The sequence below is a fragment of the Cyanidioschyzon merolae genome, chromosome 18, assembly GCF_000091205.1.
Source record: "Cyanidioschyzon merolae strain 10D DNA, chromosome 18, complete genome".
NCBI lineage: Eukaryota > Rhodophyta > Bangiophyceae > Cyanidiales > Cyanidiaceae > Cyanidioschyzon > Cyanidioschyzon merolae.
In genome coordinates this window covers 905834-932692 of record NC_010144.1, presented here as the reverse complement: position 1 = coordinate 932692, position 26859 = coordinate 905834, and the positions used below count along the sequence as shown (strand labels likewise).

At 53.7% G+C, this 26859-nt stretch overlaps 6 protein-coding genes and 1 non-coding gene across 7 annotated transcripts, besides 3 other annotated features; 3 read left to right on the top strand and 4 right to left on the bottom strand.

Annotated features, from left to right (window-relative positions):
- Positions 1 to 152: part of a sequence feature (possible transcribed region) that runs on past the window's edge.
- A 216-nt stretch (positions 153 to 368) lies between these two features.
- CYME_CMR384C (ubiquitin-specific protease) lies at positions 369 to 5138 on the top strand (the record flags this gene model as incomplete). Its single annotated transcript, XM_005538553.1, has 1 exon — positions 369 to 5138. The coding sequence occupies one exon, from the start codon at positions 369 to 371 to the stop codon at positions 5136 to 5138; it is 4770 nt and encodes a 1589-aa protein (XP_005538610.1).
- Positions 5139 to 7524: 2386 nt separating this feature from the next.
- CYME_CMR383C (hypothetical protein) lies at positions 7525 to 8370 on the bottom strand (the record flags this gene model as incomplete). Its single annotated transcript, XM_005538552.1, has 1 exon — positions 7525 to 8370. One exon carries the CDS (start codon positions 8368 to 8370, stop codon positions 7525 to 7527), a length of 846 nt encoding a protein of 281 aa, XP_005538609.1.
- A 523-nt stretch (positions 8371 to 8893) lies between these two features.
- CYME_CMR382C (similar to sodium/hydrogen antiporter) lies at positions 8894 to 10621 on the top strand (the record flags this gene model as incomplete). Its single annotated transcript, XM_005538551.1, has 1 exon — positions 8894 to 10621. The coding sequence occupies one exon, from the start codon at positions 8894 to 8896 to the stop codon at positions 10619 to 10621; it is 1728 nt and encodes a 575-aa protein (XP_005538608.1).
- Positions 10622 to 12089: 1468 nt separating this feature from the next.
- Positions 12090 to 14437, bottom strand: CYME_CMR381T. The gene has a single exon (XR_002461634.1). It is a non-coding gene; the product is annotated as a hypothetical transcript (transcript).
- Positions 14438 to 15355: 918 nt separating this feature from the next.
- On the bottom strand, positions 15356 to 18793 carry CYME_CMR380C (fusion protein of glyoxysomal fatty acid oxidation tetrafunctional protein, and acetyl-CoA acyltransferase; the record flags this gene model as incomplete). Its single annotated transcript, XM_005538550.1, has 1 exon — positions 15356 to 18793. One exon carries the CDS (start codon positions 18791 to 18793, stop codon positions 15356 to 15358), a length of 3438 nt encoding a protein of 1145 aa, XP_005538607.1.
- A 214-nt stretch (positions 18794 to 19007) lies between these two features.
- Positions 19008 to 20359: a sequence feature (possible transcribed region).
- A 1423-nt stretch (positions 20360 to 21782) lies between these two features.
- On the top strand, positions 21783 to 22790 carry CYME_CMR378C (hypothetical protein; the record flags this gene model as incomplete). Its single annotated transcript, XM_005538549.1, has 1 exon — positions 21783 to 22790. The coding sequence occupies one exon, from the start codon at positions 21783 to 21785 to the stop codon at positions 22788 to 22790; it is 1008 nt and encodes a 335-aa protein (XP_005538606.1).
- A 735-nt stretch (positions 22791 to 23525) lies between these two features.
- On the bottom strand, positions 23526 to 24245 carry CYME_CMR377C (hypothetical protein, conserved; the record flags this gene model as incomplete). The annotated part of the gene is made up of 1 exon (XM_005538548.1): positions 23526 to 24245. The coding sequence occupies one exon, from the start codon at positions 24243 to 24245 to the stop codon at positions 23526 to 23528; it is 720 nt and encodes a 239-aa protein (XP_005538605.1).
- Positions 24246 to 25232: 987 nt separating this feature from the next.
- Positions 25233 to 26859: part of a sequence feature (repetitive element) that runs on past the window's edge.

Genomic DNA, 26859 nt, shown 5'->3' with positions numbered 1-26859 from the left:
AGCCCGCTCAGTTACCATGGAAGCCAACGAGTGTCACTGAAGGTGCTGATCCAACCCGGATACACTCTGATAACCAGGGATCTGGGATACCTCACGATAAAGAAAGCGATATCCCGATACGCCTCTAGAAAGGCAGGTGTACTGCGCTCAGCGCACAGCACCCGTCCGGAGCGCAGCAGCACGCTCTGATTGATCAGAATCAGTGCTGCTGTCGTTGGTGCCTGTCATTCTGCGGTGCTTCTTGAGAGCTGCACAGTAGGGGTGCCTGGCCCAGATAATACGGCTTTTTGGAGTTTGGGAACTCTTTGAACTGGGAGAGCAACTTTTCTGGAAGGAATAAGAGTCGGAATACTGGAGTTTGCTCTCCGATGAGGAACCAAGCTCGTCGGACACCTGCGCAAACAGGTGATATGCGGCAGCCTCGGGCACTGGGCGCTCCCGCGGCTGCGGAACAACAGCCGTTGAGCGCTTCCCCGCAAGATGTTCCTATGGAGACGATGTTGCCCGATTCGGCCCGGATAGATAAGAATACTGGCGGTGAACAGTTGTTGGATCGTTCACAAAGCCCCGAGACACAACCGTGGGTCTGCGTCGGTGACGATGAGTTGACGTTCCTCGGGGAAACAACAACGCAGCGGCGGATAGCCGCGCCTGCAGCAGTCCGAAGACAGCCCCTGAACCCGTACTTTTCCCTAGCAGCACCAGACAGGGGTTCCGAGCCCTACGGGGTTCGCGCTGACGATGAGACGGGAGACTGCGAAGGCGAGGACGACGTGGAGGAGGACTCGTTTGTATCCTCAACCAGTCATGGCGACGGTAACTGCGAAGACAGTGACGGTACGACCGATCGTCTGGATCATATGCGGCCTCTGATTCGTTCTGGTGTGGTGGATGTGGAAAATGCTGCGGATTCCTCTACCGCTGGCTCCTTCGATGAGATCGGGCCCGCACGTCCAATGCGCAGCGTTCCCAGTGTGCCGGAGAGCGACTTTATCGATATGGAGCTGGACACGCGGAACCACCGGGACCTATGCAGTAGACTCGTTTCCAATGCTATCGTTGTTTTCGAATATGTGCTCAGAGATGTGACCAAACTGCTGCGGAGCCCGGTGTACAGACAGAATATGGACCAGCGTAGTGGAGGTGGTGGCGTAGCCGGTCGACTTCGCGTCACATCGCCTTGGCTGGAGGCCTTTGGGTTCCAGTGGCGCTTGCTGATTTTTCCACGCGGTAACGGCGACCCAGAGGGAAAATTCATGTCTGTTTTTCTGGAGTGTAGCCCGCTCGACTCTGCTAGGGAGGAGCAGAAAAAGAGTTGGCGATCACATGCGCGCTTCCAGCTCGCACTGAAGAATCAAACTGGAGTGCGTCCGCCGATTATTCGGCGTGAGATGGCTGGACACATGTTTTCGCCACGGGAGAGTGACTGGGGCTTTCAAGAGTTCGCCCCATGTGCAGAGTTGGAAAGTCCCCGCTTTGGATGGCTCATTCACGATCAGATTATCTTTCGCGTCTGGATCGAGTTCGACAAGGACTCGTATACTTTCAGTGAGCAGTACGACTCCAAGAGAGAGACGGGTTTTGTGGGTCTCAGGAATCAAGGCGCAACTTGTTATATGAACTCCCTACTTCAGACGCTGTACAACATCGGGGCGTTCCGGCGCGCAGTTTATGAGTTGCCCCTGCCACCGCTTGAAGGTGAAGCGGCTGAAATGGTGGATCGGGGCCTCGACAGCCAGGCACCTGCATCCGAGACTTCTACGGGGACGCCGCTCACTTTTGCGCTCCAGCGGGTGTTCTTTGATCTTCAACATGAAGACCAATGTGTGACCACCAAAGAGCTAACAAACGCTTTCGGTTGGACGGACGCCGATGCCTTCACACAGCACGATGCGCAGGAACTGAATCGACTGCTCTGCGATACACTGGAGGAGCGCATGAAAGGCACACCTTTGGAGGGCACGATCGCGCGCCTCTTTCAGGGTCAGGCGAAGCGCTTTATCAAATGTGTTCATGTCGATTTTGAGAGTTCGCACGATGAGTGCTTCTATGACCTATCTTTGAACGTGAAGGGATGCAAGGATCTGTACGACTCTTTTCGGAAGTACATCGAGGTGGAGACGTTAGAGGGCGACAACAAGTACTACGCGGATGGATTCGGTCTACAGGATGCAAAAATGGGGGTCCAGTTCATCAAGTTACCACCGGTTCTCCAGCTTCACTTGAAAAGATTTGAGTACGACTTCAATCGTGATATGATGGTGAAAATCAACGATCGCTATGAATTCTACCCGGAAATCAAACTGGGTGAGTTTGTAGATGGCTCCACTGGAGCCGACGATGAAGAATACATTTATGTGTTGCATGCGGTTCTAGTTCATATGGGCGACGTACATGGAGGTCACTACCACGCCTATATCAGGCCGGACCCTGGAACGGAGGAGGGCTCTAAGATTTGGTTCAAATTCGATGACGAACGAGTCCTGCGCGTTACGGAGTCTGAAGCCGTTGAAGACAACTTTGGGGCACCACTCGCGGCGAACGGTGTACCCTTTCCGCCACAACGTCGCTTTACCAATGCTTACATGCTCCAGTACGTTCGCAAGAAGGATGCGCACATTTACTTGGGTGCGTCCACAGAGGCTGATGTCCCGGAGGCGTTGCGGCAGCGAATCGCTTTGGAAAAGGAGCTGGAAGAGAAAAAGATTCGCGAACGAGAGGAGCTGCGCCAGATGATGAACATCCGCCTGATTACGCCGGCAATGCAGAAGGGCTATCACGGACTGGACTGGACGGATCTGAATCAGGGCCTCATTCTACGGGTTCGACGTAGTATGCTTTTGGGTGAATTCAAGCAAATGCTCTTGAAAGAGGTACTCAGTCCTGAAGGCATCGATGCGAGCAGTGCGCTGTCGAACGAGAACTTCGACGGGGACGCTTGCCAGAGAATGCTCGTTTGGACGTTTGTGGCGCGCATCAATCAGACCATTCGGCCAAGTCGCCTTCTCAACGATGGAAACCATGAGGAGCCACTCGAGAGGGCATGGAATGATCGAGCAATCGCCCGCAACAATCAAGCTGGGGCAAGTCCCGGTAGCATGGGTAGCTCGATCCATGCGGTGAACTTGTTCATCGACGTCCGCCAGGAACCGGTCCGCTTGGCGGCCCTGTTTGACAAACGAGAGTGTCTCATGCTCTTCAAATGGTATGAATCGGCAGATCCACCGGCTCGGGAATCTCCCGAGCTTCGCGTCCTCGGCTGGGATGTTGTGCCGATGCATCTCACGATGCAGAATCTAGTAGCTTTACTCAGAGAGCGCAATGTGTTGCCCCGCGTACCGCTGTCGGAACTCTATTGGTATGAGGAAGTCACAAGTCAGGATGCCAAGGAGATCGTCTCTGACGTGGCGCTCTCGACCGCCCGTAATCAGTTGCAAAGCGGAGATATTATCATATTCGGAAGACGATCACCTATTCGGCAGCAAACTGATCAGACGGCTCGGGCACTGAACGTGAACGAGTCGGGCAACAATTCCGAAGCACCGGTATCCAGTGCTGCGCTGCTCGCAAGTATCTTGCAGGATCCGGATCTCTCAGTTGAGGAACAAGCAAACGCGCTCTACCGGCATATGTTTTGGGATGCGCGGGACTTTCTCCGGCACCGTTGCGATGTTCGACTGGTTCCGCTTACTCTTCAGAGAATGAGCGGTGCTGCAGGAGACGAGCCTCTCACCGAGGAACCTTCTCGCGGGGGATCCGTCGCATCGGGACCCGGCTCAGATCAGCAGAATGCATCAGAGATCCTATTACGAAACGTATCCACGCAGTTGACGCAGTATGGGTTAGGAACTCTGCTGGTCGCGAAACTGCGCAATCTGCATCAGCAGCAGCAGGGTCTAGATTTGATGCAGACTTGCGGAGTCACTGCCGAGGATCTGCGACCTAGCCGAGTTCGCTTTCATCGAAGAGGCTTTTCATCGCTAGATGACTTTCTCTATCCGAGAGATTCCGATCCGATCCCTATGAGCGGTGCTCGAACGCGGAAAATACTCGAATGCATCGTATCCAAACAACGAATTGTGAAATTGTTCTATGAGTTCATCGATACCGATGCGGAAGCCTTCGAGGGCAAGCAGGAAGTGACGATAACTTGGCGACCAACGCCGATCGATATGATTGGACGAAAAATTCTGCTCGCCTTGCCGCTGAACGCTACCTACGGGGACCTGATTCGGGAACTGGAGTCGAAATTGTCCGTCACGGAGCGTACGGCGTTGCAGTCGCAATACGCAGGCATACGAGTGCACGAACTGTGGCAGAAGAAAATAATTGCTGGTATCGTACCCTTGGACCGCACTGTTACGGTTCTGGGTCCGGATAGCAACCGCGAAAACTTTGAGATTCTGGCGGAACCGGTTCCGCCTCATGAGACCCCTGAAGAGCTCTCCCGCCAAGGCTGTGTGCTCATTCGAGTTGCGCACATATCGAAGAGTGCGTCACCACCGTTGTACGGGATCCAGCAAGATGAGAACTACGCCGCTGGCGGTCTTGCGACGGTGAACAGTTTCGGATTGCCGTTTTTGCTGCGGGTGCCGTCGCCTGAGATCCATGGCACTTTGCCTGTTCAACAGCTCCAAACGCTTATTCAAGAACGTCTCCAGCTACCTGAAAACGAGTTCCGACAATGGCGCCTGCTGTATGTACGTCCAGCGGAGCGGCATCCCGTGATCTACCTGCAACCCAATGGGCACGAAGAGAGCGAGCGATCCGCTGCGCTGGGCTCTCCAGAAAACACCGAAAAAGCTCACCACGGTGAACAACCTGTGAATCATTCGGAGACCACCAAGTCAGGGCGACCAAGCACTGAAAAGATATCCGAGTTGGCTGTGTCGAACGGTCGCCAGCCGAGCGTTGCAGAGGGCGTCACGGGAGCCGCGGTTGACACTGCTACCATGCTTTCGGCGGAAGAGAAACTGCTGCGTCGGGGGCTCATCAACCTGCAGGATTGCATTGTCGAGAACGATGATACTTATGTCCACAATTTTATTGGTCTAGAGCATCATGATTCGAACGCTACCAAGCGGAGAGCGACATCGCGACTGAGATACCTGAACGACAAGCCTTTGAAGATTGCTTAAAGAGCGAGCGGGCTGCTGACGTACCGCCATGAAGGCAGTGTGCGCTTGTGGACTGTTCCTAGCGACTTAAGTGATCGCTGCGCTTGAGCCGTGCATATTCTGAGCGAAGCGCGGAAACCAAACTGGATTTCGGGTACCTGCGTACGGTAGGTTAACTTGCGACATTTGCTGCAGCGCTTTATCACGGGTCTGTGCGCCGCACGTCTTTAAGCAAACGCTTCAGAGTCGGGGCCAGCAGCATGAACATGCCACCTGCAGGCAAGCGCGGCCTTTTCGTTCGGACGGAGGCAGAGCGTCTGCAGCACGGCTTGCGTTTGTCCCCGTTGACACGTCTGTGTGTGGTCGCATGCTCTGGTAGACGAATCCATTCGTCTGCTCAGATAATTCTATATGTGGATTGTATCCTGCAACCATGCCAGCATAAAATGGAATGGGCCCTCTCACTTGGCTTGTACACCAAGGTTTTTGTCTCTCGCAATCAATAGCAACGCTAGTGTTTGCCGGTTTTCTCTATGACTGCTTGCTCAATGCGTTCTTGTCTCAGGCTTTTAGAATGCTGGTCTTTCCTGCCCCACCAGCTCCGTTGTTCGCAGTTGATGGATGTTGATGGCTGCGTTAAAATCCCGATTTTACTGCTTCCGGCCGTGTTTCTGCGTATTTTATGCATACGTGAAAGTAGCGATTCACGTTCCGACTCTTATTTTCATCTTCCTTGGAAACAGCCTTGGTATGCCCTTCGCAGCCGTGAAACTCGAGGGAAGTCAATTATTTCCGTGTGTCCACCACATCGTCGCCTTCGAACGTCGCCGTGTGGGGCTTGAGCACATCCTTCATCGCCCTCTATATGCACTTTACGAAGACAGGAGAGTTCCTGGATATCATCTACCGTTTTCGCGCTTGGTGCCGTACCTGACGGTCACGCGCTTCTTCTGAGCGATCTTACGGACGAGTGCTCTGTCCGCTGCAAACGGGACCGCAAATGATTCCATTCGATAACTCACCATCCGCTTCCTCGAACGCTCTTCGTTTTTCGTGTATTATTCCCACAACACGAGTCAATGAGCATGACGGGACCATAGTACGTGAACCGCTCGTGGGCATCGCTATCCACTGTGCGGCCAAGGTTTCTGCTATTCCCATCTGTTTCGTTTGCTCAGTCATTGGACAATTCACTCGTTTTGTTCTCTTCTGCTGAGAAGAACACTCCAGATGCGCGAGCGAAACTCCTGAGCGTATTTGAGGGTCAGAGGGTTCCATACGAACATTCACGGAGCGTCGTCGGTTCCCACAGCGGAATCGGACCCTCCTTCGAATCTCACGGAAGCGCAGGTATCAAGGTTCGTTCTTCCTGGATCAATGCAGATGCAGATCGCATTGGGAAGCATCTCTATGAGTCGATACACCTCAAATATGCGCTGGTCCTACGCGTATTTCCTCTTCTGAGCACGAGTGCGTTTGAGCTCTCAGGGGCTCGTGAAGCGTGAACCAAGTTCGCTGTTGATCAGGATGACTACGCCCACGTCATCCGTCTCGACGCTGAACGATCCATCTCCTCGCCGTATCGCGAATGTACCGTTTCTTGCTTTTTCCTTTGCCTTGGCACCATTCTCTGCCTTCAGCCGCTGTTCGTTCATCTAGCCATACATGATTTCCTTCGAAGCCTCGAGCGAAAAAGTACATGATTCGCTTCATGAACTCCATGTCGTCGACCGGCTCTTTTTCTTCCGCGTTACTGTTCTCGACTGAACACCTCTTCGCCGCTTTGGCGCAAACGTCACATTCGAAATTACAGGAAAGTACACCGAAAACAAAGAGCGTGCGAGGAAACGAATACTGCGTGGAAGCTTCGAACAACGTTCGCTCGGTCGAGCAACGGACCGGGTGTTCGTAGCGTCATCTGGACTTGAAAACTATTATCATCATTCCTTGACAGCGAACGACGGAGCTAGGGAGATTCCAAAGACTGTGTTGTCGTTAAATCCCGGAGATGACAAATACGCAACGGATGCAGTCGCAGACGAAACCCGCAAAGACTGGTGTTGACGAACAATGGACCAAACGCGAAATCTAGCGTGAACGCTCGAGTCAGTGGACCCATTCTATTTTATTCTTGCATGCAAGTCGCAATGTGAACTGTATTACACGAGGCATTGGATCGCTCGCCTGCCACATTTCTGTCCATACTCGCCGGCACATTGTGAGCGCCATCTTTGCATGGTACGTTGCCGGCAAGCTCAGCATTCATCCTAGCCAGCGCATAGTGCAGTATATCATTGGATGGAACGCCTACATCAATCCTTCGACCCAATCGTATTCCCGGCAAGTGCATGAAGATAGAATCGTCAACGCGTGTGTATACGTTGCATATGAAGCAACCGTTTCTCATTCAGATCGGCACCAAGGGTGGCTCTTCAATGAAAACAAAAAGCGACAGTTTCGGAGGAAAGCTCGAAGCACCGTCGAGTGTTGTTATTGCGTCATCACATAAAGGGACGGAAACGCCCCTCGGAAAGCCAAACCTCTGACTGGCATAAAGAAGAGCGCGAGCGTCATTCGCGGGCTCTTTCTCGCTGGTGGACGGTGCGCTCTCCCGTTCTGATATGATAGGTTCTCGAAGCGTCTCTAGAATCAGACCAGTATCGTCTTGTTTCTCTGGCATACTAAGACGAAAATAGAGGCGGAATGTTCGACGCCATGTTTCAAGCGAAACTGGTGCCGCGAGTGGTGGCCACGGATACGTCAATACTCGACAGAGCACGAGGCGAAAACGGGACCGATAGGCTTCGAGAAGCTTCCACTTATCTGGTGTTGCTTCAAGGGCCTCGAGTGCCTCAAGATCTGGGAGAAGCACTCGAAGACGAACAAGCTCGAGCATCGAATGACAGGGATCCGTATTTGATGCCAGCTGCGCCTCTGCTCCATTCTGAGAGGTCTGCTTCGCCACAGATTCGACCGTCGGGTTCATATCCTGTTGTTCTGGAAGCTCTTGAATGGAAACAATCATCTCATGGACAGTACCTATAGGGCGTTGGCCGCGGTGGAGCAACGCGATGTGCTCAGTGATGTAGCGCTCGAGGCAGTCCACGGTGGCGACTCGAGTCGTCAAGTTGAACGCTATTTGCTGAGTAAAGTACTGCTCGGGGTACACCTTCGCAGCGTAGAGTAGATTGTGAACCAGCAGCCTCAGAAATCGATAGAGCTCCGCGCAAAGTGAAGAGTCTTCGGCACCCATGGCGTGCGTTTCCACAGAAAGTGCTCCAAACGGCAAAAGGTTTGCATTCGAACACGTCTTGCGACTCTACGCCAGCTGTGCTTTTTCAGGGACCTCGGAGCGCTTTCTGCAGTACCTCGTATTGCACGGGCGACTGCTCGTGGCGGTTTTACAGGCTAGTACGAAAAAGCTTGAGCTGTGTCCAGTGCTGGCACCTGCCAACTAGCTTGCAACACTTCCTTGAACGAACGCCGTCACTTGTCTAATCAAGTCTGTTATCTCCTGGTCGATCACGACATGCGTGCCAGCTTGGAACACTTCCTAGGAAGGTTGCTGGTACTCATGTGAAAAATCTGTTTAGTCCTTGTCGATAATCGCTCCTTTTTGAAAAATATTCTAGTCGTAAAACGCGTCAAGCCTACAGTTAGGCACGTGAACTCCAAAACGATTCTGACGCGAACCGCAGATGATCCACATGGTAGACTGTTGGTAGCGTTTTCGGCCTGCACCGCCTCATGCAAGCGCTTAGAAAGCGTTGTTCCTGATGATCGCTACAGCGGTCGTCATTCTGGATCTTCTACTCACCACAACGTGGATCCTTCGACTGGTCAACGAGCGAGTCTTCCAAATACCGCAGGTAGTGCTGAATTCGCTGGTTGCACTTGTGCTCTCGTTTGTGTTGAAGCAGCTGGCGCTGGTGGTGCCGCCCCTGCAGCAGGAAGTGGATCGTTTTACTGAAGTGATCTACGAATTCCCAGAACTTTTACTGGATTATTTCCTGGGATTTCTGTTGTTTGCGACTGCACTGCACGTTGATGTGCGAGAGTTCCGGCGCATTCGGGTAACGGTGTTCGCGCTCTCGGTACTCTCGACGCTCCTGTCTGCGCTCTTGGTAGGCGTCCTGACCTACGGTGGGCTGGCCAGCCTCTATGCGCTCAGTTTCCGTGAGGCACTGCTGTTTGGGGCGATTATTTCGCCCACGGATCCAGTTGCGGTAATGAGTATCCTGAAAAAGTATCGCCGCCAAGTTCCAGATGCTACCCGCTTTGCCATCCTGGGCGAGTCGCTCTTCAACGACGCTGTGAGCGTCATTCTCTACGTCGTTCTAATTCGGTCGGGGAAATCAACAGAACCCTGCACTTACTGCAGTGCAGTTTTTCGAGTCCTGCGGGTGTTTCTAGTAGAGGCCCTCGGCGGTGTCGCTATTGGTTTCGCATTCGGTCTGCTTGCCTGTCATGTTATCGGAATGGTGGAGGATGCGTTACTGGAGGTGACGACCTCAGTTGTGCTGGTATTGAATTTGGAAGTTTTTTGCTCCTATGTACACGCATCCGTACCGTTGGCAGCTGTGTTTGCTGGCATTGTCATGAGTAGCCGCGGACGCGGTACAGCCTTTACTCGACGAGGTGAGAAGCGATTGCTCCACATCTGGAAATTCATCGATGAAACACTTAACGGAATGCTCTTTCTTCTCATAGGTCTCTCGGCGGTTGTTTGGAGCCCGACCTCATCCTGGAAAAGCACGCTGCTTGTAGCTTGCATCACGATTCTTATCACGATGATCGCTCGAGCGGCCTCGGTGGTGCTCAGTCTGGCGGCGGTGATGTTGAGCAGCCGCTGCTGGCGCTACTGGTCACGAGGTCGCCGTTGGCGGTTGTTCGGGGATGCTGTTCACGAACCTCGGCACCGTCGTGCGGTATATAGAATCGATTCTGTAGCGATAATCATTTGGTCAGGTTTGCGCGGTGGAGTATCTATCGCCCTGGCACTCGCTGCTCCCGGTGCGTTGGAAGCTTCTGGACAGGCGGTGACCAGGAGCTTCAATCATTTGCTCTTCATGCTGACCTATATCGGTGTCGTCTGGTCGATTCTCGTCCAGGGATTGTTTTTTGGACGGATTTTGCGATTCGCCTATGGAGCGTCAGATTCCGATAGGGAGCGCAGCATCGACGGGTACGGTGCCCTCGAGGAGACGCAAGAGACGGCTTCGCTGTCGCGGCCAGAAACGCAATCAGCCCAGTGTAATGCCGATCTTAGCGAATTTCCTTTAGCTGCAACGTTGGATAGCGCAACATACCTGTCCGGTTTGATCAAAAGTGCGGAGGATGCACCCGACACGGTACCTGGTCATGATACGGGTCCCGAGGACGAGACCACCACCGAGACCAATCCGATTATGACCCGCTGGATGCACCAACAACAACAACAGACAGAAGATGCAGTGGTTGCCATAGACGATCGAGCGTTACTGCTCGGAGCACGAGAACTCTAGACAACGTTACAGGAGTCGCGTTAGGTTCCAGCGACCGTTTGATGGCGAGGCTCCTCCTTTCGTCTGATCTGAATCATTATGCTACGTACCCGCGTCCTTTCGCGGCATCCGTGCCAGCACTGCGAAACACGGTATGAGCTGCGTCCACTGTAAAGAATATGCGCGGCTTCCTGTTCGACCGAGAGACCCGCCCTTCCGCTGCGGAGCTCTGCGTTCCGTCACCGTGCCTACCATAGCCATTAGCGCCAACCGTGGTGCATTGAGCTCGCCGCAACTGCTTTGTTTTCAGGTGACGCCACAAGGCGCCAAGTGATAGGTTTACGGTGTGGGCGGTGCGAGCTTCAGCTGCCGGCGCTTTTTCGTATGTAGCCCTGAAACGTCTCCCAGTGCACCGGTGGGACTCTGATTGTACGCATCGAAGTATGCGTCATTTTTGGAGCAAAGTCGTTCCGTCTGACCTGGGATCTTGTGTGAAACGATTGACATTGATTGGTGTCACTCGGGTGCACTATGGGCTCTATGAAGCAGAAAGGTCCGCGAGAGCAGCTCATTTCACGTTACAATCCTGGTTTGGGAACGCACACATCTGGAGCAGAGTTGTAGCATCCTAGCATCCAAAGACCTGGGACACCAGCTGCGAGCAGTGCAAAGCCTCTTCCTAGTCGTGAATGACACAGCGCTGCGTCGTTTGCCTTGCCGCTGGTCCTGGAGGTGCATCGCGTCTACACTGCATGGACGCAGGTACTTCAGTGAGCCAGCGCATCGACCGCACATGGCAATGCACGATAAAACTATGCAAGCTTCTGTGTAAAACAGCAGTAGCAACTCGATGCAAACGAGTCAAATACGATGATCAAACAGGCGTATTGCTTTGTACGGAGTCTCATCCGTAATACCCAAGTAAGGAATACGATGAGTGTTCGACAATTACCCACGAGCATTGTTCGTGGCGAAGGTATATGGCAGTCCAGCCTTGATACAGTGCAGACCGTACCATACAAGTGGCTTGCTCCAAGCGGGGACTTAATCGCCGCTCTGATGATACATGATGTTTTTCATCGAGAGTCCGCAGCATTCCAGCACAATACCCACACTGCATACTAAACAATCGAATCGAAGCCTCGCCTGAAGTAAAGCCGATGGACGCTCCTGAAGAACGACGCAGTTCCAGATGCTGATGTGGGCGCTCAAATCTCGGTTCAGAAACTGGACGCGTTTCCCGTTCGTGATGGAGACACTCCACAGCAAGCGTCTCAACTGTGACTGCATTGCCACCTGGAGCTCAATGAACTCAGCGTACGTCATCTCATACGTCCGGCTCCGTTTCCAAATCGTCTCCAGCGGCAGTTTCAGCGTGTCTCTGTGCTCGCGATGTGAGAATCTCGTCCAGAGCTCATCACTGAGAGCACTTCAGTGCCGGTTCGCGGATCCCTTGTGCGTTATCGACGACAGTCCAGTTCTGCAACTAGAGCGCGTCCACCGCCATGCACTATCTTTATAAGATGCAACCGATCGGCCAGTTCCGTTTCCAGTGCTTTGAGGAAGCTTGCGAATACCCGCCTCGTGCCCGCGAGCGGTTGCGACTGTTGGAGACTCGAGCTCGGTCCCGCGTTCCTCTGCCATGGCTCGTCCGCATGAGCGATCTAGTCGCTCATACCCGTTATGAATGAGGTGCGCAGTGCATCTCCTTTTGCCCGATACCGTACTCAGCGCGTCACGACAGGTCTTTACGTCGTCATTCCACGAGTTGGTACGCCTGCTGGCGTCGTTCACGTCCAACTCCGGATGATACCGAGCCCTGGAGGCGTGGAGCAGACTCATTTGCTTTCCGTTCAGGTCTCTGGCGCTGCCCCGTGACGAACGGGCACGGTGACGGCCACGGCGCCCTCAGAAACGGCATCCACGCGCACCACGAAGCCTTCACGTTCGTTTTCCGTAAGCGGTTGAATATGAGTCTCGTTGCTCCCATCGGGCCGCGGTTTCGCAAAGTGCATGCTGTTTGATGTGCCGTGCGCGTCCCCAAGGCCCCTGTACATCGCTTTCCGTGTTTTCCCAGCCAACGAGTGGCGTTGAACGAGCCCCGCCAACGCTCTGCCCGAAATAGGCAGAGTGCCCCCTAGCTGCTCGTGCGCACACATCGTAGACCACTGAGGACGTCGTACACCACACAAATATGCACGGTGGTATCATGGGCTTTGCCCCGAAATGCGGGGACCGTATCGACCAGGGGTTTGAGGATGCAAAGGCGCTCACATACGACCAGAGGGTCTGCCTTGCGGTGGAGCGCCGCGTTCGCGAAAACCTAGCAGCGCAGGATGCAAGTTAGGCCAGGTCAACGCCCGCGTAATCCTTCCGAGACGACGTGCCCAGCTCCGGAACAGAAACCTACTCCATGAGCTCGGACGATCTGGAGCGTCGCTCGTTCTCGATGCGACATCTCCGAGCTCGCTTCCAGCACCTTCTCGTCCGGAGCCAGCTCGTCACGTGCCTCCACGGACATCCCAAGAGCCGCTTGCGTCAGTCGCCAACATTTCGTCGACCACAACGCTGTGGACGCAACGAGTACAACGCCTCTGGGGTGCGCCTCGTAGGGTAGTCGCCACGGACCCGCTCTTGGCTATAGGTTCTGAGGTTTGGGCGAAACTTTTCCTGGCACCTACGCTGTCCATGGGCCGAGCAACCATGTAGTGCAGCGCAGAAACGGATGCCGGCCAGCGTGTGTATTGGTCAACGACACCACGAACAGGCCCGCTGGCATGCTCGGAGCGGAGCATTCCTAGTGCTGTCGCTCGAGGGTTTGACCAAAAACTCCCTACGAATGCGAACTGCTGGCAGCGCTGCCTCCGAAACCCTTCCCGCCAGTTGCTGCACGAGGGGCATCCATTCGGGGAGAGCTAGGCGGGCCTTCCGTCAACCACATTCTACGCAATACCTAATAGCCCTGGGCATCTCACGTACTCGGAGAATTTTTTCCGTTGATGCGTTCTGGCACCGACGTGTAGGCGCTGGTTTCGGACTGGCCTTTCCAGTGCGCAGGGTTTCCTTCCTGACTCTCGTCGTCCTCTTTGCGGCTGGGATCCTTCTCTTTTCTGTCAGGTGGTTGCTTCGCATTCTCCTTTCGTGGCGGGTAGCGTGGATGTGCACGTCGCACTCCACTTCCATTTTCTTACACCGGCAGTCAGACCCCGTGGATGGACGGCGAGCCAGCAACTTGCCTCCCCGCGTATATATGTTTCCGATCCCGCAGCTGCCTTTTCCACGAGCTTCTCAGCCGCGAGCGTGCCAAACGCCTGAGGCGCGCTTCACCGATCCCTCCCCGCAGGCGACCCGCTCAGCACCAGAGTCGTTCAACGCTGACGAAGACTGAAAACGACTTGTCCAAGGACAGCGTCACGCATCCGAACGTTTTTATGGAACGCATCCTGAGGGAAAGCATGGCGACGGAGGACAGAGAAGACGCTTCCAACTGGACTGAGCGTGCACTTCCAGGCTGAAGCGAACACCAGCTCAACGCTCGTCTCAGCTGCGCACTCGTGGAGCGCCTTTGCGTCACAGCAAGCAACGTGGCCTACCCGCAGGACAGAATAACGCGAGAAGCAGAGGCCACAGAGTGCTTCGAAGAAGGGAGGCAGACGTGTTGCTTGAGTCTGCCTGTTTGCCGAGACTCAGGCGACTACATGCTTGAATCGCCGCTGGGGCTGATGTTGTCGTCGCTACGCTCACCGGTCGAGGCTTTACGAGAGGAATTTTTGGCACCGCTTTGCGTATCTACGTTTAGATCCTCCGTTTTTCACGAAAGAGCTGTTACCGAGAGAGGCGAGTACCGGTCGCTCCTGTCATAAGCGTTCGCCTATCAATGCGGAATCGAAATTGTCCAGCTCGTGACGGTCTCCTGGGGAGGCACCTTTTTTTCTCTTTGCCCATCCATGTCGCTTCACCACGGCTCATATCAAGGGTATGGAAAATTCGCATCCAGTGGGTTTTCTGATACCGTTTCTTTGAGCATCTATGGACTGGCGTACACTGATGGAGAGACAGTCATGTCGATAGCACTTGGAAGGCCCTATTTTGGGATCATGAGCGGCAGGAGAACGACCCGCTCAAGCGAGACTGACCCGCCTGTTGATCACAGAATGAATGACTTGTACATTCAAGACCGTCTCCGCGCAAGCTAGCAGTGCCAGCGGGACGACTATCCGCGACTTTTTGCATATCCAAAGGACGCCACTGTCAGTTGCATATCTGCGAGAGAGACGATCGGAAACAAATATGGGCTGCTGGTCCAGGTGTTCCAGGATTCACTGGTCTGAGTACGGTGTTTTAGATATTCGTATTACGCTTTCAGCTCGCATTGACTTTGTTATCGATAAAATTGGGCGCATACCCATGACGGTGCCGCAAATCTGTCCTGTTTTCGCGCGTTCACCATTGTACTACATGCTGGATTGCTACGAGCGCCCACGGCAAGGCTCTAGGTCGCGAAACTCGCTGGGTCGACCAAAAGTCCGTTTCTCGGCAGCCGACTTGGGGCCCGCTCGCATACCGGGCCAGAAGAATCGGTTGATCAATCCGTTCCCCGTTTCCCGGAAGCCGACTAGATGCTCGCGGGTGCATCGAATCCAGCTCATCCCGATTAATTCACCTGATCCCGATTTCTTCGCTGTCGACATGATCCTCGCAAGAATGCCGCATTCGTACCTGTGTAAGCGCGCTTAACATAGCGCTCTGATCGTTTTAAAGTGCTGCTCGCAACCGTCGCTCATCAAAACCGTCATCTTCACATCGTTCCAGTAGAGCAGCGGCTCCCATCCCGGTACCAACACACATACTGACCACGCCATAGCGCCCCTCCCGGATAGCAAGCTCGTGCAAGAGCGTCACACAGAGACGAGCGCCGGACATGCCCAACGGATGACCGAGTGCAATTGCACCGCCATTCACATTGAGAACGTCTCGGTTGAGTCCAAGTTTCTGGACACAGTATTCCGCCTGAGAGGCAAATGCTTCATTGATTTCGTATAGATCAATCAAATTAGCTTCGACTCCAGCCTGCGAAAGTAGCTTCGGAATAGCGGCCGCGGGTCCTATGCCCATGATTGCTGGCGGCACGCCTGCAACCGCAAAGGCCCGGAACGTTCCCAGCGGCCGGAGACCCCGCCGCCGTGCCTCGCTGCGCTTCATTAAGAGTACCAGTGCCGCTCCATCGCTGACTTGGGAGCTATTCCCAGCTGTAGTGGTACCCTGCTTTCGGAAGACTGGCGGGAGCTTGGCCAACGCTCCAGTGGTGACGCCCAAGCGAATACCCTCATCGCGTTGCGCCACAACCGGTTGTGGGACTGCGGGCGCGCGTTCCGCCGTGGAGAGGTTCCCGTCTGCTTGCTTCGCCGCTTTCCTGGTGGGATACACTTGTGTCGAAATGGGAAGGATTTCTCGCTCGAAGCGTCCCGAAAGCGATGCACGTGACGCTCGAGCATGACTCGAAGCTGCGAAGCGATCCTGCGCTGCTCGACTGATCGCAAAGCGCGCTGCAACGTTTTCCGAGGTGTCTCCCATACTGAGATAGGCATCCTCTGCTGCTGCGCAACTCGCTAGGCGGTGACTTCTGCGCTCCAGACTTAACTGGATAGCATTCATCGACATGGATTCCACACCCCCGGCTATAGCGATACCATAATCGCCTCGCTGAATGGCAGCGGCAGCGTCAGCGATAGCCTGCAACCCCGACGCACACAGCCTATTTACCAGCCGCACTGGAACGGTATCAGGAAGGCCAGCACACAGCGCAGCGACGCGCAAACTCACAGCAGCCGCATCACCACGAGGTAGGGCGGTTCCGACGATAACGTCTCCGACCTCGGCGGGTTTCACAGCTGATCGATCCAAGAGCGCCCCGATGAGCGGCGCAAGCATGTCTTCGGGGAGCGTATCCTTCAGGAGGCCGCGCCCCGCTTTTCCGATCGCGGTGCGAACAGCGGCCACGAACACGATATCGTCGTCCGAGCCTGTCGCTAAACGAGGACGAGGAGGCCGCTCCAGCACAGGTTCAGTTGACCTTAGCGCACATTCGAGGGCAAACGACGGAGCGAATAGCGGGCACTGCGTACCGAATCGTGTATCCCATTCGCGCAGGCGCTCCAGGATGAGACGCGGCCCGCCGGGAAGATGCTGAGCCCAGTAGAGCAGGCCACCTCGATAGGCCGGAAAACCGTAGCCAAGCACCGATGCAACGTCGAGGTCAGCTGCTTTGTCGGCAATACGCTCCTCGAGAACCCGCATGGCCTCGTTGACGACCGGGAAGAAAATCATCTGCACGATGTCTAACGGCGTTAATGGCTCGCGCAGCGGTGGCGGCGTCATAGAGGCAAGGAGCGGATCCAACATCTCCCTATCTTCGATCGGTTTGCGATGATCCGCACCGTAGCGGTAAAAGCCAGCACCGCTCTTCTGACCTTTTCTGCCCATCTCAATCAACTTGCCCGCGATGCTGAGGCTACAAACTCGCTCGGGATACGACATGCTAAAAACCTGGTTCACAGAATCACAGATGTCGAGACCGACGAGATCCGCAAGGCCGAAGGGTCCCATTGGCAGACCAAGCACCTCTTGACATGCACGATCGATGTCGTATGGATGAATACCGAGGTACTCAGTGAGAAAGAACGCCATTTGGGTCTGGGGGAAGTACATTCGGTTCACGGCAAAACCGGCGCAGTTGCCCACAATGATTGGTGTTTTCCGCAGATGTTTCGCAAACGCAAGCACCATCTGCACTGCGCGGTTTCTGGTGCGGTTCGCACGTACAATTTCCAGGAGTGGCATAACATGTGCAGGACTGAAGAAGTGTGCACCAATCAGACGCCCTTCCTTATGGACTTGCGGAATCGCTTCACCGATCAAGTCCAAGTTGATCGTGCTGGTGTTGGTCGCCAGAATGCAGTGTGGTCCCGTGCATTCCGCCAGCGATCGAAAGATGCCTTGCTTCGCTTGTACATTTTCGACGGCTGCCTCGACGACGAGGTCTACATCACTGAAAAGCTTTTTGTCGAATTCGATCGTGCCTTGAAGTCGCCGCCTGGCATCCGCGGTGTCGACCTTGGCGCGGCTCAAGATAGCCTCAATACGCTGTATAGCTGCAGCAAGGGCATTTTCATTGACTTCTTTCAAGACGACGCGTCCACCATTTTGTAGGATACATGCTGCAATCCCGCTTCCCATGAGGCCACCGCCGATCACCGCAACTGTCCGAGGCTCATGAAGGTGCGGCTCTGCCTTAAAATTCGTCACTGTTCTTCGCGAGGCAAGAAAGACATGAATGAGAGCTCGTGATGCCTCCGACGCCGCGCACTGTCGAAAAAGCTCCGCTTCTAGTGCCCAGCCAGCATCGCCACCACCACGCTCAATGCCTTCGAGGACAGCTCGGACACAGCTTTCAAACTGGATCTGACCAGTTTTCTGCCGCATTTCTACAGCTCTCGGCAGATACTTGCTGCGAATTTTCTCAACGTCGGCATTCCCAAGCTTGTCCGTTCGGGTTAATAGCGGTGGCGGCATCTTTTGAGGATCTGAGGCGACTTCCAGGGCTACAGCACAGGCCTCTCGCAGTAACGTCTCTCGACGACTCGCTGGAACGAGACGGTCGACGAGCCCGCAGCGATGCGCTTCCTCGCCGTCAATGATTCGCGAGTGCATAATCATATCGAGTGCTGGCTCAACGCCGATCAGTCTGGGAAGACGCTGGGTACCACCAAGACCGGGGATAAGGCCCAGTCTGAGCTCCGGAAGTCCAAGCTTTGCATCCGATAGAGCAACGCGAAAGTGGCACGCGAGGGCGAGCTCCAGGCCTCCGCCAAGCGCTGTGCCTGTGATACAGGCCACAGTCGGCTTCGGACTAGTCTCTAGCAGCGTCTTGAACGGCTCCGTATCCAAAGAGATAATATTCTCCGCACTTCCAAGCTTTTCAGGGAACTCGCCGACGTCAGCCCCGGCCGAGAAGGTGCTCTCGCCACCATACAGCACGATCGCCTTCGCCCGCCGATCAGCAACAACGTTCGCGACGTTCAAAGCCAGCAAACGCCGTAGGTTCACCGAAAGCGCATTCACTGGAGGAGCAGAAAAAACGATGATGGCAACTCCGTCGGGCTGGTATTGCACACTCACACTCTCTCCCGTCATAACTGAGTGAGTTTTCGACCCAGAAGAGAATCTAGAGCGTAGGTACGTTCACGAATCGAGATTGCGACTGGGCAACAGCGCGCGTCGCGACATTTCGGGGGTGCCTACCAAAGCACCCCCAAGTAATCCCTCCTGATCGATGACACGGGCGCTTTCCTGGGAGACGCTTCGACGAGGCATGCAGGGGCTCTCGACAGATGCTCTGTTTCTTTTTATTGTCGGAAACATCTTTGACACCCACACGCATATGTACATATATACAGGGAGAGAGAGACCCAGGTTTACCAATTGAGGGCTTTATAGTATCGATTGGCCAAACGTCCATCGTTCCGTATGAGTTCCACGACCGATACGTTCCCTCCTAGGTATTTTCCACGTTCTATCTTGGGCTGCGTGCCTGCCCTGAGCAGCCCCGATAGCGCCTATATCGCTGGTGCGGTCGTAGCAAGGAGTCAGAACGGCTTTGCTTTACCACAGAGCGCGTCTGCTGCAGAAGCGGGCCATAGGTGCTTTCAATTGGCGCGCTGCTGCTGAGCAGCGAGGGCGATACCATGTAGGTTGTTGCCAGCTACCGCAGGACTTGCGGGAGGCTGCTGGTACCCTGTGTCTGTTAGGCGCACATCGCTTGCTGCACATAGCCCGATCAACAGTGAAGTACTTGCCGCGTGCAAACCAAGGATTGGAGTCCGTCGGGAAGCGTCGCGTATACTCACGCTTTTCTCTCGCGCTTTTTTATGCAAGGAGGGACATTCAAGTTCTGCGACTTGACACCAGGAGGAAAGACAGGCCAGGTATGTTTGATGCGGCGCCCATATGTTGCATGGGGTTGATATTCTTATGCGCGAGCATCGAGATCCTCAGCTAGAACGCTTCCGATCCGCTTGCAATTCTTGACAAAGACCTTAGGGGAACTGATCCAATACCAGGGCCAGCCAGGTGGACCATCTGCCTGCTTTCCGTTATGGAAAGCGCAAAGGCGACACGAACTTTATGATTTTCTTCGTGTAGTTCTTCGTCATGAAATACGGAAACATCGCCAGCAAGGAAGCCAGCGTCGTGTGTCCCCCAGCACCAAGCGTGTGGTGGCCGCTGCAGCAGCGGCCCTTTCGTTGCGTTTGTTAGGTGCAATATTGGTGAGTCAAAAGAGGGATCTTCGCTGGCGCTGTTTTGATCGGCGGCTAGGAGAGTACTTCCATGTCCAAGCGCTTCATATTTGACGCAACGCGTCGGCAAGCGTCGAGAAGCATACGTATTGAATGAGCTGCTGGCCAACAGCAATCCCGAGAGCCCACTCGCATATGTGCCACGTGAGTCAGATATCCATGGAACGTTGAACTGCTCACTATGTCCTGCTTGAGATTTTTGTTCGAAATTGTTTGATGATCAGCGTCGCCATTCGAAGTGCAGCAGTTAGGGCTTACATATTCAATGATCGTTTGAGGATTCTCGGACGTATTTCAGGAGCGGCTCCTTCCACGCTTTGCCGTTGGATTACTTTACGTCACCGGAGTCAAGATGATTCGCGACGCCATTGAACAAGAGTTCGTAAAACAGGCTGTATCACTATCCAATTCAAATGTACAACTTTCGACGCTTCTCTTTTCCTCACATAATGCAAGCTCGAATCACGCATGGTTCATGTTTTCGATCTTCGTGTCTCAAGGCAACTGGTAGATGCGGCATTTCGCGTACGGGGATTGACAAGGAAAGTATCCCGACGTTGCTCCTTGAAGATTATTTTTCAAGCCCATGCTGAAAGCTCACTGCGTATGTCATTTCAAAGAGGCGATTCCGTTCGAAACACAAATCCTCCTCTCCTTGAAGCCATCGAGGAAATGACGCTCGACAGTAGCATGGCACCTTTCACGGTATATGCTCCCAGGTGCTCCGGTCTCTTCTGCCTGAACGGAAACGGGTCTGGTAATTGGACCTGAGTCATCAACACGATCCATTGCGATAGAGGAGAGTGCGCCAGCGCTTCGCACGAAGGAGGCGTAGATGTATCGAAATTTCTCGACTTCTTCTCTTGCCCCTATTTCCCTTCCAACACTCGTGTCATCGTTGAAAAAAGCGCGTTCCAAGAATCCTTTATCGGGCAGAACAGCATGCGCTTGCACATACAGCGGACGTCGTACTCGCTCAGGTGATCGCCCAAAGGAAGCCGGCGATTATTGGGTCCGTTACCGGACGTGGAACTGTCGAGGAAATCGAAGCCAGCCTTCTGTGCCCGTTATGGGACTGTACTAAACGATGTAGCAAGCCTTCGCGCGCCGCAGTGCGGCAGCCTTCGGAAGAAGACGTTTAGTGGACATACAAAAACACCTGAACGCACCCGAGTGTCATTGCTGCGAAGCGTGCATCGAGCCTCTGCACCAAAAAGATGAAAACCGCAAACGATGTGTTGCTCGTAACTTTTCCCTATGCTCGGAATGCGTGCACAGTTTTCGGAAACTGCGGAATAGGGATTTCAAAAGTGTGATCCACATCCTTCGACTGCTAACAACAGAAATAGACGGACGTGAGAGACTGGCATCTTTAAAGCCGCAGATAAGAGAGAGGGAAACGATTTGTCTCAGAAAAAGTCCGCAGAGGTTAGTGGTCACTAGAGCAGCGATAGACCCGCACTAGTTTGTGAACGTCTGGGTTGGAGTAGTGGATCCGTTCTATTTTACACCGATTTTGGTGACGAGGATTCACGTAATCTTAGGTTTGCTTTTACTGTATTAGAACGTTTCCGTTTCCTAGACGTTCCTGTCACATTACAGGTAGTTTGCACCGCAGCGCCATGGCCAGCACACTCTAAAGATCGCTTTCAGGGCACTTTCATACACCGAAACTCGCCGTAGAAGTGTACCGCTTCGCTGCACCCGCATCAGGCGTTGCTGCGAACGTGTTCTAACATTGTCTAGCGGTTCGGGTCTTCCCAACGGGACGCTGCCTCGCTGATGTATGCGTCCACGGAACTCATCTCCGTTTCTGCTGGTTGAGAATGATGCTGCGAAAAGGCTCAAGTCTCGGACACCAGCCGGTTCTGGAAAGAGTGCAAGTACCCAAAGCGTGCATCGCTCGGGACCTGCTCACGGGTTCGCCTGCAGAGCTGAGGCGCGTCTCCAAGAAGCTCACTGGAACCATCGGGAACCGTTTGCGAGAACTCGAAGACCTACTGCATTCCATCCCGAATAACGCGGATACAACGGTGAGCGTACCTACGCTTGGCAAGTTGCTCGTGCGTACTGAGCATCTCAGGGTGTACCTAGTCGCTCTCAAAGAGGTGGTTACGGCTTTGCGCCGACAGTCTCCGGACGGTGAACTGCCAAGCGTTGATATCGAGGGCCAACTTGACGCCTTTCTGCAATGGTTCAATAAGCTAGACAAGCTCGTCGAGCGACGACTAGACAAAGTGACCGAGGCAGCGCCTGGAGTGGAGCGCCTGGCGTCTGCCGAAGCGTTGCCTCGGAGGGAGCAGTCCGACCCCGAGACCGTCGTTGCTGAGACGCTCGCGGAATACGCTCCTTTTTTTAAGTTGTTTGAGCCTATGGAAACGAAACGAGAAGAAGGGCAGGAAATCAAACAGCCTGTACTGCGACGCCGACGAAGCCACCCTGGCAAGGAGCATACCTGGTTGGAGCTTCCATCGGTCGCAGCGGACCCCACCGGACAAGTCTCATCGACGAGCTCGCGATATGCCATCAAAGCACCAGATGGGGTTCTCGCGCATTTCCAGCTTCAGGACAGGTACGTTGAGGTCTTATCGGATACCGTAGGTCGCATACGTGAGCATGCAGAACAGATTGAAGAATCGGTGACGCGAGACAATGAGATATTGGATCGGATGCAACCCAAGTTGGAGCGGAATCTGGAGAGTGTCCGAACGCAGCAGGGAAGGCTGCAGACCTACGTGAACGAACGGGTGCGCTCCATCTGCTCCCAGTGGCTATTGGTAGCGGTTGCCATCGCGCTATGGTTCGTTGCTTTCTTGGCGATCCGGATGGGGTAGTTGAATAGAGCGGTGTCGCGACGGGATTTGTTCACAGGAAGGAACCAAGTTTGGGACTCGAGCGCATATATCTTGGAGTCCGAGTTGTTTCGTGGCTGGACCATGCATGGAAAACCCGTCGGGTGTGTATGCTGATCGACGCTAGGACGCGCTTCATAGGCAAAGCGCCTTCGACATCCGGACCGTGGCGTTACCAAGGATGTTCTCTGTGGCGGCATCCGAGTGACGACGTTGACCGTGGTTCATGCAGCCCCGGTATCGTCCGGTAACGGCAGTAGGTGTGGGTGCAGAACGTCAGTGCAGTGGCTGAGGCGGCAAAACAACTCCTCCTCTAGCTTGCTATTTTAGAAACGTGGCGGTGAGAACGAGGCAAGATTTAGGGCAACACAGGTGCACAGAGCTTTTGTGAACACGAAATGCACGCTTCTATGTATCCGCTCTGTGACCGCAAAATCTGTTTCCACGCGTGCGCTACTTTTCAAGCGTTTCTCGTGAATCGTATCGTCGGTTTAAGCGGCAAACACGAAAGAGTTCATTACGCGAAAATACGCTCCGCATGGAATCCTTCTTCGTCATGGATGACAGCAAGAATGAGATTCAATACAACTGCGAATGTGTGAAGGTGACGACGATTTCCGACGGATGCATGGGAGCATGGGCGCGGGCCTTTGGTGAAGCGACCCGAGGGTGTCGAAGGCTTCGTGGCTACGCCCATTCCGCACTCCACTCGTCATATCATGCTTGATCTTTCGGACGAGGCGGCGTACCAGGTGGTGTGGTGTGCGCACTTGAACTGCTATGGCCGGCTAGACGAGTCTGCTCCAGACGTGCCCGGAAAGCGGCAGCGGATACACGTGGACTGGAGTCGCGGCTGAATGAACGCCGCCTGCGAACAATGTCGCGCTCGCTTTCGGAGTCACTCGGTGTTGCGGGCGGTAGATCCAAGCTCGAGCGTGCATACTGACTCAGCTGCTTTTCCAACGCTGCTTTTTCCTTTTGAAGTTTCTGTACTTCGCGCTGGAGGCGGTTGACAATAGCCTCCTGCTCTGCCTCTAAAGCGTTCTCCATGTCGATTTTCTCCTTTTTCAGTTGCTCCAAGCGCTGCTGGAGCGTATTAGTTAAGTACTCCTCCTCTCGTTCAATATCACGAGCGAGCTGTTCTTTCTCTAAACGAAGCTCGCTGAGGCGTTTGTTCAGGCGGTTCGTTAGGGCCTCTTCTTCGGCTTCCAGCTGCTGCTGGATGCGTACGTTCAGCGCTTTCTGCTGTTGCACTTCGTTTTCCAAAGCAATACGCCGACGGCGTTCGTTGGCCAGTTCTCCTTCCAGTTCCTTTACTCGTGAGAGTGCCTCCAGCAGCGCAGCTGTGGCCTCGAGGGAGTCCGCGGGCAGCCGCGCGTCCCGCGACTCCACCGGGCTCGATAGAGCAGCATCGCTGGAAGCTGTCGGTGCTTCCATGCAGGAGCTCGCACGCACACACAAACACAGCTCGACTCAGAACTTTCTGAGATAGCGGGATGACAGCAAAAAAGCAAAGAAGCAGAACCGGATACTAGAGAAACTGTTCACAAACAACAAGAAAGCTGAGGCGTCCCGAAACGCGTGCACAAACCCAATGGCGTCTTTTGCGTTGATTTTGTTTCCAATGACAAACCGCTTACGTTGACCACGGATGATCCCAGATTGCGGGACGGATATTGATAATTGGAAAATCGATTATCATGCTGCACCCTACCTCCAAGTTTCATCACTTGCACTTCCTTTCGGATGTACCGGTCCTTTTGTACGTTCTATTCTGACGCCGAGTACCTGCCTTGATGCACCCGCCAAAGCGCTTTTACGGCTGGTGCGCATCCAGCATGGAGATAGAACTGCTTTGCTATACCAGCTGAGGGCGTCGGCTCGAGGCGTAGTCCATTCGACGCGGAGTCGGGATACATTGTCATTCTCGGAGCATGCAAACTGCGCAGAAAGACGTACCTTTTGGAGCAGCGCGAAGCGATGTGCAAGGAGAGCAACCCGACCAGTGCGACGCCCAGAGGCAGTCTACCCGCTCCTAGTCCCAGAATAAAGTGTGTTGTGTACGAGCTGCTCATATCTAACCAAAGCACCAGTCATTGTTGGGGGCACCAAGCGCGAGCCCGGCAAAGGCGTCAGGGTCGCGGGACCTTCCGCCTAGATCGTAAGCTTTCGACAACATGGAAAGTTTTTCCTCCTTTTAACATATACCATGAGAGTTGAACGAAAATATCATCGAATTGCTAGTCAATTGTTTGTTTTTGTTCTTTTCTATTAAGCACGGTCGATACACGCACCTCCATATCAGGCTTTCACGATGTGTACGTCGCCGTTGACGGGGAATGAGATCCAGATCATCAGCGCGTTGCTGTAACTTACAAGTGGTCTTTGCGTTAAAGTCGTAGCAAAGTATAGTTTTTCAATTCGATTGTGTTTCAAACCTCAAACAAAAGTTTTTAAGTGATTTTTTGCTGGTTATAGTAGAGGCTTTCAAAGAGCGTTCATATTCAAAAATTAAAAAGGAAAGAATTGAAAAATCAAGTCGACGATCATGGGGACCAATTGTCGCCGGCTGCCAGAAAAAAAAAACAAGAAACAGTGCCAAGTCGAGAGGAAAAGGAAGCGGAAAAGAGGCAAAAGGGGGAGGCCTTACGTCGAAGACTGCAAGAAAGACGACAGTACGACGAGATGGTCGTGAAAGCCTGTCTTCTTGGACATATTAAAGATCCGTATAAGGAGAAGATGCGAGAAGCCATCGGAAACCGTGTCGATTCGTAATCCATGAGTATTATACACGCTTCGTAAGGGCTAATGCATTTGGTGAAGGAGATGTATCGCAACGCGACGGAAATCAAAACAGTCGAGGTTCCGGAGGAATTTTCAACAAGACCTTCGTTCGCCACCTGATGGTTGGTACACGGCAGGCGCGGAGGGATAATGAGCCAGTGCACGCCCTCTACGAAAATTTCGTGGAATTCCGCGTCGAGGGTACTCGATACATGGGTAACCGGGATATTTACACCTACGGAGCGACGAAGTACCTCACGTACCGGAAGAACCATATGACTATGAACCTCAAACGCTTCATGATAGGCTTCATCTTTGCGCTGTACCCGGGCCTCTCTCGCAAAAGGATATGGGCCATCATCGATAGCATCACGAACGATAGTAAGAATGAACAGGAAATGGAATTCGTCCACAAGAAGACATCATGCGAGGGAGAGAATAAAGCTTCTGTGATCTGTGCGGCTATTCAAGAGCACCGTGCGGTTCTGGGGCTGATGCATCCACAAAAAAGGGTATCAATTATGAAAAGGATGGCATCCCTTTATCCTGCGGTATTTCGTGTCGCTGAGTCGAGAACTCGAGCGCAAGGCGGAGATGAAGCTGATTGAGGGAAAAAATGAAGAGTGGGAGAGACGGAAGGCGTTCCTAATGGGGAAGCGCTTCAACGTGGTTCCAATGTGCAACATCAAGTCACATTTTGTTACTATCGAGTCCAGAATCCTTTACGGCATCATTAGCGAGATCAGTCCCGAGTTCGGTGTCAGCAAGGAGGGATTCTCCGGCGAAAACCGGGAGAAGTACTGGAAGAATATCTTCGATTTCAAACGTCTCAAAGTCAGCAAACAAAAGGTATTCGCTGGGATGATCGAAACCGATGGAGTAGCCTTGAGTGTGCACAATCGGCGCTTGAAGACAGATCGTCCAGCTCCGCCCGCGACGAAGAATGAAGATGAGAAGCAGGCGGGTCCTGCGACACAGAAAGTGCAAGATAACGACTTGGTCGTTGGCGCGGACCCCGGGAACACGAATATCGTTACCATCGCCGCACTCAAATGTGGGGAAGACGGCATTGACGGCAACTTACGTCAGAAAGACTTGCGTCTATTGAGGTTCTCGAGAGCGAGATACTATCGAGAATCCGGTATAATGAATGTGAGGAAGAAAATTGTTACGTGGAATTCAGGAATGAAGGATCACCTGGAAGCTTTGAGCGAGGTGACGAGCCGAGGAGCGGGCTTACAAGCTTTTCGGAAGTTCATGAATGTAC